This window comes from Orcinus orca, chromosome 12 (assembly GCF_937001465.1).
Source record: "Orcinus orca chromosome 12, mOrcOrc1.1, whole genome shotgun sequence".
Classification (NCBI taxonomy): Eukaryota; Metazoa; Chordata; class Mammalia; order Artiodactyla; family Delphinidae; genus Orcinus; species Orcinus orca.
In genome coordinates this window covers 13822909-13836689 of record NC_064570.1, presented here as the reverse complement: position 1 = coordinate 13836689, position 13781 = coordinate 13822909, and the positions used below count along the sequence as shown (strand labels likewise).

The 13781-nt window shown below is 44.2% G+C and overlaps 1 protein-coding gene across 2 annotated transcripts in view; it reads left to right on the top strand.

Moving 5' to 3' along the window:
• The window catches only part of ESR1 (estrogen receptor 1), a 252454-nt gene extending 242893 nt beyond the window's left edge, over positions 1-9561 (top strand). For both annotated transcript variants that reach the window (XM_004263708.4, XM_033404774.2), the window contains 2 exons: positions 565-748; positions 5081-9561. In XM_004263708.4, the coding sequence (XP_004263756.1) occupies positions 565-748; positions 5081-5315 (419 nt within the window). In that variant the 3' untranslated portion in view covers positions 5316-9561. The remainder of the gene's footprint in view (positions 1-564; positions 749-5080) is intronic.
• Positions 9562-13781: the final 4220 nt, after the last annotated feature.

Below are 13781 nucleotides of genomic sequence, written 5' to 3'. Positions count from 1 at the left end.
TTTGCTCTCTCTGTGCACCTCACCGAGCGGTCACGTGTCTCTAACTTAGCGTCTCCGTTATAAAACCGGATGTAGAGTCAGCACACTGGCTCGTTCTCAACTCTGCTCCATCCTGTCGAGTTCGCTCAGCAGGTTAATGCAGCTCTCTGCCCTCCGCTTTCTTCATGTGAAAAGGAACAATAATGCCTCCTTCGTGGAGCTGTCATCAGCGTTAACAGGATAGCGTTGGTGACAGGCGTGTCAGAGGAGAGGTGGCTGGTGTCAACCACCATGGCCCCAAGGCGAACAGTGCCTTTCCAGGGAATCTTGATGACAAATCCTGGAAACTGGCTCCCACACAGGGGGCCACATGAGTTTCCTAAACGTGTGCTCTCACCCACGTATATTCCTAAGGAATTTTGCATGGTTGCCTGGACCGAATAGATCCCGAACATCCCCGTTGCCGGGCGGGGGCAGGGTGGGGGGAGGGGCACTGGCTCAGTCTTACGTCCCACGCACATGCCCAGCTTCCCGGACCTCATCCTCTTTGAGTTTCTCTCTCTCACTCTCTCTCTGCACATTCAGGAGTGTACACATTTCTGTCCAGCACCCTGAAGTCTCTGGAAGAGAAGGACCATATCCACCGTGTCCTGGACAAGATCACAGACACCTTGATCCATCTGATGGCCAAAGCGGGCCTGACTCTGCAGCAACAGCACCGGCGTCTGGCCCAGCTCCTCCTCATCCTCTCTCACATCAGGCACATGAGGTGAGGCGTCCTTGGGTTTCCCATGGGAGAGACGTAAAGCAGTCAAGCCCCCAACAATATGCTACGGCTGGCCCAGGAAGGGCTGACGTCTGAGAACAGATAACACACTCGGGATGGTTCCCGGCACATAGCATAAAGGCTGTGGGAGGATAGCAGAGGGAGGCAGTAACTCAGTCTGGGGTGTGGGCGGGTGTCAGAGAAGCCTGCAGAGAGATGATACTTTCGCTCAGTTTGGCGCATGCGCAAGATCCTAAGCCGGGGAAGAGTGTGCCGCGTGCAGCTCAGGGGAGGAGGGTCCCGTCTGGTTGTTCACTCGGCCCCAGCCAATCAGGGGAAGTCCGCGAGCACACTCGTCCTCGGAAAGCACTGCGCACATCCATTACTGTTCCTGTGTCGCACTCTCCTTACTTAACAAGTGGAAATTCTAAATGAGAGACTCTGGGTCCAAACACCTTGTGGATGGTCGACGTTGACTCCTCCATCCCTCTCAATCCATTCTTGTCACCCCCGTTGCCATTACCCTCGCCCAAGCCACCATCATCTCCTCCTGGATTTCTGCCCCAGCTGCCTAACCTGTCTCCCTGTCTTCAACTCAGAGCCTTTCTAATCCATTCTCCACAGTAGAGCCAGTGTGATCATTCTGATACCAAATCTTATCACGTTGCTTTCCTACTTAAAGCCTTGAAATGGCTTCCCATTGCTTTTAGATGAAAGTATAAATCCATTTATTTTGCTTATATTCCTTCTTATGCTCTAGCCTTACTTAACTTTCAGGACTTCCTGGTAGTCTGGGCTGTAGCCCTAATCAGCTGTTCTCTGAGTCAAGGGGGACCTCCGCTGCAGGCTGCAGATGGGCTGCACAGCTGTTTCCCTCCGCTGGGCTCACGCACACATCTGCGGGTCAGCTGATGGAAGCAGGGCACAGCTGGGAGACTCTGCATCTAGCTGCAGGCCTGAAGGTTGGCCAGGTGACTACCCCGTGTGCCTCTTGCCCTCCTTGTAGCCACAAGAGAGCTGGGACATGTTCTCATATTGATGGCAGAGGCACAAGAAAGTGAGTCTGTTTGGAGAAGTGCATTTTAATCTTTTAGTTAAGTCATGTCCACGAACATTCCATGGGCCAAGCAAGTCACATGATACAGCCCAAAGTCAAGGATCATGGACACATGGCACAGAGACTGAATCTTTCTGGACAGTAAGCTAATCTATCATAGCTTAGATATGACTCCTTGCAGGAAGCATCTCCTGACCCTTAACACCTAGGTGAGATTTATACCCTGTCCTTCCTGATGGTTACTGCTCATTTTTTATCTTTCAGCATCATTAGACTGTAAACTCTGTGAGGCAGTTATCACAACCCACTTTGCTTACTCTGTGTACCCAGCACCACCTAGCATAGGGCTTGGCACGTAGTAACTACTCAATGAATATTTTCTATAGAAGGACGATAGCAGAGGAAATAGTGTCTTTCTGTGCCAGAAGGTAAAAGTGGCCTTGTTTCCATTCTAAATGGCTGGCCAGAGGCTTAGTGGGTACCATTCCTGTGAACAGAACCCAGCCTGCAGGGAAGAGACGAAGAAAGTATCGGATTCTTTACTCCAGAAAGGCCACAACAGTGAGGTGAAGTGATGACACTCCTGCATGATGAAGTGTCTATGACCTTGGGCTTACACCAGAACCCCAGGAATGAAAAAGATTCTGTTTCTTAGTGGCTATGAGGGAAGGGCCAAGGTGTCTAGAAAGAGTTTGATTAATTTTTAAAGGGTCTTCAGACCTTGAGACTGAGTCAAATGGCAAGAAGTTCATCCCATCAAAGTCCCAGGTGCCTCCTTTTCTGGAGATAACTTTGCCAACTGCCAACTTTGCCAATGTTAGCTTCTTGAGAAAATAAATGTATCTTTCGTTCTTTGTATGTCCCACAGTGCCGTATATGAAGTCTTACATGTCGTATATGCTCACAACATTATTACTGAGTGAATGAGTGAATAAATGGATGAATGAACAAATTACCTGAAGTTTTTCCTATGAATTTGAAATTCACAAATGATGGCTTTCACTTGCCAAAGTTGGGGAGAAAGTGACTGCAGTCTCTGTTCTTAGGGAGTCCCCAAGAATCCCTGTGTCACAGATGAAGGACTCACATTGGCCAAGTTGAGTAGGTGACTGCATTTGGAGTACACATTTTCAGTCCTTTCCCATCCATTTCTTTTGATGAATATTACACATAGGGAAGAGGGGGTTAGATCAGAATAACATAATCCCCTACCAAATTTCCTGACCGAGAGAGTAACCTTCCCCTTGAAGAAAATGTATTAGCTCTACTCCAAGCTAGGAATTTCACTGACGTAGAAACCATGTATCACAGATGAAGGTTTTTCTTTTGTTGGTAGGAATTGCTGGATTTTCAAATCCATTAACTGCTTGTCAGCATTAGCCAGCCTAATTAGTTAATACCAAGTATATTTGCACTGCACATACAGGCCTTGCTAGTTTTACTGGCAACACATGGCCAAGGGCCACGGCGGCGAGAGTTCCTGTTTGAATTGTGGGATGAGCTGGAGAGAAGTTGCTATTCTTTTGCAAGCTTTGAGCTTTCTCTCTCTCACTCTCACACACACACACACACACACACACACACACATACCAACAACAATATTATGGTGCCTCATTACAGCCAATCTGAATCACGGAACTCTGTTGTGTTAAGCTTGGCCCCAGCCATATGTTGTTATTCAGAGCATTTAACACCAGATTTCATCGGATGGTAAATGTGATTCATTAGGTTGCAAGAGGAAGACGGTGTCAGATCCAGGGGCATTTAACTTTAACAGCATTTTAAATTAAAACAAAAACAAGAAAACAAAATCCCACTGGAAAACGTAATTTAGGTGGTTGTGTCATATGGCCCGAATCGCTTTGATGCTATGTTTCCATGGCGCGTCTCCAGCTAGGGCTGACTTTCCCTACTGAAAATGCAAATATTTTTTAGGATGTTCTTGGTCTGTCTACTCATGATCCATGATTCTTTTTAAATAAATGTCAATCTAGAGAATAGTTGTTTTTTTTTTTTCCTGGTGGTAGTGTTGTGGGGAGAGAGCAGAGATGTAGCTGGTGGAGGACGGGGCTGGGGGTCGGGGGAAGAGCGGTAAGAGGAGAAGCACCATTTACATGCATTTCCCTAGGTCCGTCCAGCCCATATTCTCTGAGCATTTACCAGTTCTTGCCACTGTTGGAGACCTACGGGATGGACGAATTGCAGCCCCTCACTGAACTTGCACAGTGTGTGTTGGGATGTGGGTTGGCAGTGTGTGTGTGTGTGTGTGTGTGTGTGTGCACATGCTTATGGAACAAGAATAAACATACATACAAGACATACATTCATAGGAGAAGGTCAGGTTGTCATAGTGCTGGGAGAAAAACAGTAACATGAAAGCCAACGGCTAAACCTGCAGGGTCTTGAGCTGAATGCCACTGGGGTCGTGGAAGGCCTTTCAGAGCAGGTGGCATTCGAAGATCTGGGGGAAGTTCATGCAGGTGGGGGGACAGCAAGGGCAGATACCCTGAGTCTGGAAGTCTTGCTTTGTTTCTTTAGGGCCAGCATGGAAACTAGGGTGGTTAAAGGGAGTGGGTTAGGGAGAGGGGCAGGACAAGCCGTGTCAGTTGGACCTTGCATAGCACGGACAGAAATTTAGATTTTATTCTGAGTTACATGGGAAGCAACTGAACAGTTTGAAGCAAGGGAACTTCTTGAACGGTTTATTGCACGTTTAAAAAGAGGGGATATATGTATACGTAACTGATTCACTTTGCTGTACAGCAGAAACTAACACAGCATTGTAAAGCAACTATACTCCAAGAAAAATTAATAAAAAATAAAGTAAAACAACAATTTAAAAATTAATTAAATAAAATTATTTATTAATTAAATTAATTAATTAATTTAATTAATTAATTAATTAATTTAATTAATTAAATTATTTATATAAATTAATTAAATATAAATATAAATTATAAATATAAATATATATATATATTTATAAATATATATATATTTATATATATATATATTTATATATATAAATATAAATTAATTAAATAAAAACTCTTTCCTACCTGGTAGCCTATCTCATCTGTTCTCTTTTTAGATGTAATTGTGATAGAGGGAAAGAAATTCACCTGCATAGTAAACCCTAAACTGGCTCTTTAAATAGGAAGAAAGGTTGGCATATCAGTGTCGCTGGGGTTTTTCTTACTTGCCCTTCCTCGGCATTTCAGCAGTCCTGGATCTGGGGATGGTCTAAAGTGGTCCTGTCTGTGTCTTCCCGCCCACAGTAACAAAGGCATGGAGCATCTGTACAGCATGAAGTGCAAGAATGTGGTGCCTCTCTATGACCTGCTGCTGGAGATGCTGGACGCCCACCGCCTGCACGCCCCAGCCAATTTCGGGAGCGCACCCACGGAGGACGTGAACCAGAGCCAGCTGGCCACCGCCGGCTCAACTTCATCACATTCCTTGCAAACGTATTACATCACGGGGGAGGCAGAGAATTTCCCCACCACAATCTGAGAGCTCCGCGGCTCCCCCAGGGCTCTGAGAATCCCTGTCGCACTTTATCCACATCGTGCATCACTCTAGCCGACTTCTGCCCCTGCACACACTCTGGCATGCACCCAGCGCTGGCTTTCTAATATGGGTGGCCATTCATTTGCTTGCTCGGTTCTAAGTGGCACACCTTCTTTTGGGAACAGCCAAAGGGATTATTCCAGGGCTACTTTCTTTGTTAACAGCTCTCTCTCTCTCCCTTTGCTACCTTACTCAGCATGAGGATTCCCTTAGCGTTTCATGGCTGAGCTCCGTCTACCAGCTGGGCTCAGATGACTGTGCACTTTAGCTACTTGTGACCCAAGGCCTGGAGAGTGGACATTTCACCTCCGTGAATGTGAAGCACTTTTTAATGGATCTTATTTAAGCGTAAGCCACAGGAAAGAATTGAAAGTGGCTCCTTTAATTGCTGACTTGGAGAAAGCTAGGTCCAGGGTTCATTATAACATCCTCTTGTATTCCTATAGTAACATATCATTTTAGTAAAGTCAGACCTTAAAGCTTCTGCTCTGTTGCATGGCTGTAGCAGAATATCTGGTGACTGTGCACCCACTTCCCCTATAGGAATACAAGATGCACACAGGGAAGGAAGAGCCCCTAACTGTCAACACTTTGTCAACTAAATACACTGCACCTTCAGATTTGCTGAATGCTTTACCATTAGCTTTTGAGAGCACTAGGTATAGGTCATGGGTTCCAATTAATTCTTGCTTCCCATGGACCCATGGAAAACAGCAAGTTGATCCCAGTTAAGTCACCTCCACATACACCAGTTCCTTTGTGAGAGATAAATTCTTGTTTTTTGGGTTTTTTTTTCATTTTATAAAAGAAAGCCCTCTCCCCCCAGGACTTGCAGTAAATGGGCTTCAGGACCTGTTCTGGTGTGATCTCACTCTTATCAGCAGAGGGCGCTCTGCTTGGCTCTTCCTGGTGTGTAACTTACAAGGTGAATTAGGGGTAGTGCCCAGGCTATGACCAAGGGCAGTTTAAATGAGCAGGCACCCTGGTGACACTTTTAGCCCTGGAGCAGTGGGCTTAATAGTACATGTGCATGATTCTTGCAGGTACTAGAGACCAAAGAGGAAAGCAGGGCAGAAACTGGATAAAACTGTGAGGCTCGGGGTGGCCCTGCCGCAGGCTGCAGCCACTTAGGAGTGCTACTGGCAGACCCCATACTGCACTGCGGGGCTGCCCTGGGGTCCATGGGGCAGTCCTTCTCTTCCTCATTTCCCCGCATGGCCCAGGTTGGAGGCACACTCTGGGCGGGGGAACAGGGCCAGGACTGGAGCGCTCCGAACTCAGGCTGCCTGGGGCCTGGTCAGACCACACCTGCCTTTGGTTGTTTAGAGCTCATCCAAAAATCAGGGTTTGGCCTTGAGGGAAAAACAAACAAACAAACAAACTTCCCTAGAGTCTATTTCATTAACCTTCATGAGCCAAGAGGGCAAGACCAGAATTGGGCCATAGGAATCCTTAAACCTATAGGCTAAACAAGAGAGGCCTACTCCAGCCACAGGGCAGATTTCCCTGGGTCTTTGCTTCTCTAAAGCAATTATGGATTATTTCCCCTTTTCAGCTAAAAAGAAAGTTGGGTTTCCTCTGGTGACCGCATCGTCTGTTAACTCAAACCCCAGTGATAGGCAATGCGTCAGCCAACAACCCAGCCAAACTTCTAGGGCTTCTCTTGGGATGCCTGTTTCAAAAGTGGATTTCATCCATTTCCAATGACCCCATCAGTGATCACCAAAGGACTGGGAACCTGGGAGGGCCAAGAAAAAAAAACAGTTGTTTTCACAAGTGCATCTAAATTGGGGGGCAATTTTATGTATCAGTATCTGCAGTAAGAATGTTTAGAACATAATTCTTCTGTTGTTTTTGTTTAAGAAGCACCTTATATAGTATAATATATATTTTTTTGAAATTGCAATGCTTGTTTGTCAGACAACTGAATGTAGTAATTCTGTTCTGGATTTAATTTGACTGGGTTAACATTCAAAACCAAGGAAAAATGTTTACTTTTTTTGTATTACTACCTTGTGATGTAGTCATTGATGCCTAAGGCCTGGTGATTATTCATTTAAATGAAGATCACATTTCATATCAACTTTTATATCCACAGTAGACAAAATAGCACTAATCCAGATGCCTATTGTTGGATCCTGAATGATAGACAATCATATGTAGCAGAGATTATGCCTGAAAAGGAAAATTATTCAGGGCAGCTAATTTTGCTTTACCAAAATATAAGTAGTAATATTTTTGGACAGTAGTGAATGGGTCAGTGGGTTCTTTTTAATGTTTATACTTAGATTTTCTTTTAAAAAAAATAAAAACAACAAAAAAAATTCTAGGACTATAGGTGATGTAATACCAGCTAAATCCAAACAATAATCCAGTGAAGGGTTTTACATTATTCATCTGAGATGTTTGTATTCATGTTAAGATACTACTACGTTTGAAATGGGGCAGAGAACACCAGATGGTTGGTATGTTAGCCCGGGAGTTTCAAGTAATTTTTAAAGTCTCTTCTTATTTCAAGTGCCACTAATGGACAGCTGGTACTTTGCCGCTGACATTACTCTTGGGTGTAGGGAACATGCTGTATTTTTTCCCCCCCGCTCTGAGACAATTTAAAGTTTGAAAGCCATGGTGGATTGGGGTGGGGTGGGTGGGTGAGGGTAGGGTGGGGACGTGGGTTTAGGAATTTGAAGAATGGGAAATATCGTAATAAGAGTCTTGAAAGTATTTTGAAGCAGATCAATACTGGCACCTGGGGTATGCACCAGGGTTCAGTATTTCACTTGTGCCCTGTTAACCACAAATAAGTAGCTGTATCTGACAGCCATTCAGATATAATGGCAGCTTGAGTTCTAGGGAAGAACTAGTGGCATCTGCAGTACAGTCCAAGGAATACCTAGTGGTCTGTGTTTCTTTTAGCCATTGCCTAGCTCCAGGCTTGCGGTAATGATTCTGCAATGCTGTCATGCAACAATCAGAGAGGCTAGTTCATCCAAAGAGAAGACCCTACGTAGGTTGCAAAATCCAGCCCCTAAGGAAGTGTAGTCGTTGATTAGATTTCCCTATTAACCTTACAACTATGTTTAACCATGCCATATCCTATGCCTTTTGGGGGCTGAACAAATAAGGGACTTACTGATAATTTACTTCTGATCCCATTAAGATGTTCTTGCGTTAAAATCTTATACACTGAAATGGCCGTTGATTTAGGCCACTGGTTCATGAAACCAATTCCAAATCCCTTCCCAACTCTGAGTTGGACTGTGGATACCGGGAGTGATCACTAGGACCACAGTAATGTCTGATATTCACAGGCAAATTTGCTTCAGGAAGCTGGTTATTGGAAAGACAAACAGAGTCATACATAGCTTCTGAGACAACCGTGATTCTCTTTGGTGCAAGTCTTGGGAGGATGATTCAGATGACACTGCACACCTCCGGGATGAACTCCCTGAACACTTACTCTCAACTGGAGCAAATGACTTTAACTGTGGTCCCAAATATCCACCTTTTCATTAGTATTATCTCTGTTTCTAACTGCAGTTCCTTTCCATTTGGATTAAAGTGAGTGTGGCCTCTTTCTAAGTCACTTAAAATTGTTTCCTAAGTACCTGCTGCCTCTATTAGGGTACTTCAATTTGCACTGTCTTTCAGAGATTCAAGAAAAATTTCTATTTTTTTTTTTTTTTGCATCCAAATGTGCCTGAACTTTTTAAATATGTAAATGCTGCCATGTTTCAAACCCATCTTCAGTGTGTTTTTACAGAGCTGTGTACCCTGGAAACCACATACAGCCCCATGAGCAGGTGCCTGAGGCACGGACCCCTTTGCATTCACAGAGAGGTCATTGGTCATAGAGACTTGAATTAATAAGTGACATTATGCCAGTTTATGTTCTCTCACAGCTTATAAACAATGCTTTTTGTGCACTACAAGTTCTTCAGTGTAGAGCTCTTGTTTTATGGGGAAAAGCTCAAATGCCGAATTGTGTGTGATGGATTTAATATGCCCTTTCGCCGACGCATATACTATTATTGATGTGATTGTTTTGTTGCAGCTTTGCTTCGTTCAATGAAACACACTTGTAAACCTCTTTTGCACCTTAAAGAAAGTAAAGAATCCAGTGGGATGCTCAAGCACCTTAAACAATTTTCTCTACCTATTTGGTGTTCAAATAAAGACCTAAATGAAAGACGTTTGGTTTTTTTGTCAGCTCCCTTCTCGCTAGTGGTTCAGCACCGGCTGCCCAAGATCAAGGATCAAGGTGGTGACATGCATCTGTAGAGCACAGTGAATTCAGATGATCCGTCTGATGCCAGGCTCCCCTCCAACCCCACCTACCCACCTCCACCCCAACCCAGGCACAGAAGGGAATGTGTGGACCTTAGAATCAGGCAGCCCTGGCCATACGTCTTGCCTCCGGCACATACAAGGTTTATGGCCGTTGGTCATGAATTTTCAGAGCCTCGGCTTCCTCATCAACAAAATGGTGATAGTAACACCTAATTCACAGGGCAATTGTGAAGATTATATGAGGTGCTCATTAAAATAGTAGTTGTTTTCTAATGCTTGATCCCAACCCCTTCTTTGCGGGGAAGAAGAAAGAACGAGTGAATGGATAAATGAATGATCTGAAACTTACATAGTTGCTCGGAAACCTCTCCCCCATCATGCACGTGAAGCAGGAAAGTGGTTCATCCCCACCCCATCCCACCTCTGGTTTCCATTTCACGACTCCCTTCCCTTTGCAGAGAGAGATACCTGCTTATTCTCTTTTCCCCATTTTCTCTGTGATTTAACTGGTGAATTGGCAGTGTGGGGGTGGAGGAGATAATGTGACTAACTGAGAGGCAACATAATTCGCACATAGGCTCTGCAGCTAGATTAGTCAGTTTGAATCCTCATTCTACCATTTATTGTGTGACTTTGGGCAAGGTAATTTCCCTGTGCCTCAATTTCTTCACCTGTAAAGATGGCTAATAGTGCCACCTGCCTGGAAGTGTTGCTGTGACGACTACACGGGTTAATTCACAGAGAGCATTTAAGGACAGCCGCTGGCACTGCTCCCTTTCCTGAGTCCTCTCCAACTGTGTGTCTGCACTCTCTTCATTATTAGGATGAGTTTAGGTTTTTCATTGTTTGAGTCATTTGGTTTCCAAGAAGCTTATTTTGTTTTCTTGTTCTATTATCCCTGCACAAGTTCTTCAGTCCAGATTTTCCTTGGTTTCCTCATATCTAAAATGTAAATAAGAACAATACCCACTTCATAGGGTTATTATGAAGATCAAAAGAGATAAATGTCTCAAGTGCCTGGTATAGGACCTGCCCATAGAAAGCTCTCAATACATGTTAGCCATCATTATTATAATGGTTATTATGCTCTGTGAGCATTTGCATTGAACGGAATCATTGATAGGATTGGATTTACATTTGCCATTTCGTTATTGCTGCTTTGCACATGTCTCCTGTCTTTTTCATTCCTCTATTCCTCCTTACTGGCCCCTCCTTTGTTTTGGTTAAATAAATATCTTTAGGGTAATATTTTAATTTTTGTTGATTTGTTTTACTATTTTACAATTATTTTCTTAGTGGTTACTCTTATACTATGCATCTTAACCTATCACAGTCTATTTTAGATTAACACTAACTTAAATTTGATACAATAAAATAGAACTCTTTGCTCCAATATAGCTCCATTCTCTACTTCTCCTTCATATTATTAATATTGTCATACATATCTATATATGTTATAAACCCAACAATAAAATGTTATATTTGTTGGCTTACACAACTTTATATCTTTTACAGAAGACAAGAAGTGAGAAAATCTATATATTTATAGACTTTTTAATCAACATATTTACCATTTTCAGGGCTCTTCGTTTCTTCCTGTGGATTCACATGTCTGGTGTCATTTTTTTTCAGTCTGAAGAAATTCTTAGAGTGTTTCTTGTAGGGCAAATCTACTAGCAATGAATTCTCTGTTTGTCTCTGGTAATGTATTTATTTCACCTTCTTTTTTTTTTTTTTTTTGCGGTACGCGGGCCTCTCACTGTTGCGGCCTCTCCCGTTGCGGAGCACAGGCTCCGGACGCGCAGGCTCAGCGGCCACGGCTCACGGGCCCAGCCGCTCTGCGGCATGTGGGATCTTCCCGGACCGGGGCACGAACCCGTGTCCCCTGCATCGGGCAGGCGGACTCTCAACCACTGCGCCACCAGGGAAGCCCTCACCATTTTTGAAACATTTTTCTGGATGTAGAATTCTTGGTCATCAGTTTTGCTTTGTTTTGTCTTGAGCACGTATCATCCCACTGCCTTCTGGCCTCCATCGCTTCAAACCTTCAGATGCTCACCTGTATCTGATGAGTCAGCTCTTCTTTGCTACTTTCAAGATTTTCTCTTTATCTTCATTGAACAGCATGACTATGATGTGTTTAAGTGTAGATCTTTCTGTGTGTATCCTACTTAGGATTCACTGAGCTTCTTGGATGTGTAGATTGATGCTTTTCATCAGGTTTGGGAAGTTTTCAGCCGTTATTTTTTCAAATAATTTTTCTCTCTCTTCACCTCTCCCCTCTCCTCTTGACTCTCATTAAATACAGGTCAGTACATTTGATGTTGTTCCACAGGTTTCTGAGGCTCTGTTCATTTTTCTCTAATCCCTTTTTCCTCTCTCTGCTCTTCAAATTGGGCAATTTCTATTTACCCATCTTCAGGGGAATTGATTTTTTTCGTCTGCCACATCTTGACTCTGAGGTTGAGCTCCTTCAGTGAATTTCAGTTATTGTCCATTTCAGCTCCAGCATAAAACTTGAGTCCTTTTTTCTTATAAATTCGATCTTTTATTGAGAACCCCTATTTGTTGATTCACTGTTGTCATACCTTAACTCTTTAAACATGATCTCTGTTAGATATATTAATGCATTCATAATAGCTGCTTGGAGTCACTGTCAGCTAAATCCAGCATCAGGGGAGACACATAAACTGTTTCTTTTGACCTCTTTAGTCCCTGAGCATAGGTCACATTATCCAGTTCCTTCGCATATCCCATAATTTTTTTTATTGAAAGCTGAATGCTTTAGACACTATGTCATCGCAACTCCAGGTTCAGATCCCCTTAAAGTGGTTTGCTATTGGTGCTGTGTTCCACTGTTGCTTGTTTCTGTGTTTAGTAACTCACCTGGGTTAAAATGGTGAAATTTGTCTCTCCAGCAGTCATTGGCCTCAGATATTTCTGCTAGGTTCTTAGATTATTCTTCTCATTTTGGTTTTCGAGTCTGACTTCCGAGGAGCTGCCCCTGTGTCTGTATAGCTTCATGATTATCTAATGACTGAACAGACCTTTCCCAGCACCTGGAGCCAGGAGGACTTTCATCCTTGGCTGATGAACCTGCATGTGGACTGGGGAGCACATTTAGTTTTCAGGCTGTTTTCAAGTCTGACCCAGCTTTTTGCCTGCAGGGTCAGACCGGAGTGCTGGGGGAAGCTGGGCACTTTCCAGCCTCTGCTACACATGTCTGCAACCTCAGCCAGGAAGGCACCTGCTATAACCACAGCAACAACCTGGGGCTATTAGAGCCTCGGTCTTCCCTGCTCATCCACCAAATCAAGTGAGCCACCTGCGACCATGGGTGGGGGATGGGAGAAGCCCCTGCACTCACCCAATGCTCAGCACTTTTTTTTTTTTTTTTCGGTACACGGGGCTCTCACCATTGTGGCCTCTCCCGTTGTGGAGCAAGGCTCCGGACGTGCAGGCTCAGCGGCCATGGCTCACGGGCCCAGCCGCTCCGTGGCATGTGGGACCTTCCCGGACCGGGGCACAAACCCGTGTCCCCTGCATTGGCAGGCGGACTCTCAACCACTGCGCCACCAGGGAAGCCCATCTCAGCACTTTTTTAAGAGTAAACATTTCTCATATTGCTGTGTGCCTTTGGCCACTTCGCAGAGTGCTGAAATGGTTGTGTTTGTCAGTTTTGTTCAGCTTTATAGTTGCTTTTTGGAGCAAGGATTTACCAGTCTCCTCACTGGGCCATCCCTGGAAGCCCCCCTCTCCACATACCCCGTGTGTTGTCTTATCCTTCTGGGGCTACTAAGGAACAGAGCTGTCTAGAGGTGCCGTGTGTTTATTTCCAGTACTCAGCCAGCTTTGGGAGAACGTTTAGCAATCTGTGGAACTTTTAAATCTATCTGTGGGAGTTTGTCAAAGTTGGAGTGCCTGACTGGGACTAGATCCACTCACACACTGGCTCCAGATCACACTCTCCAGTGTAACATATTCTTAAGCCTTTGGGGACATTTGCATTCAGAATTGCCATATTTATTTAATTAATTAATTTTATTTATTTATTTTGGCCACACCACGCAGCTCGTGGGATCTTAGTTCCCCAACCAGGGATGGAACCCAGGCCCCCCT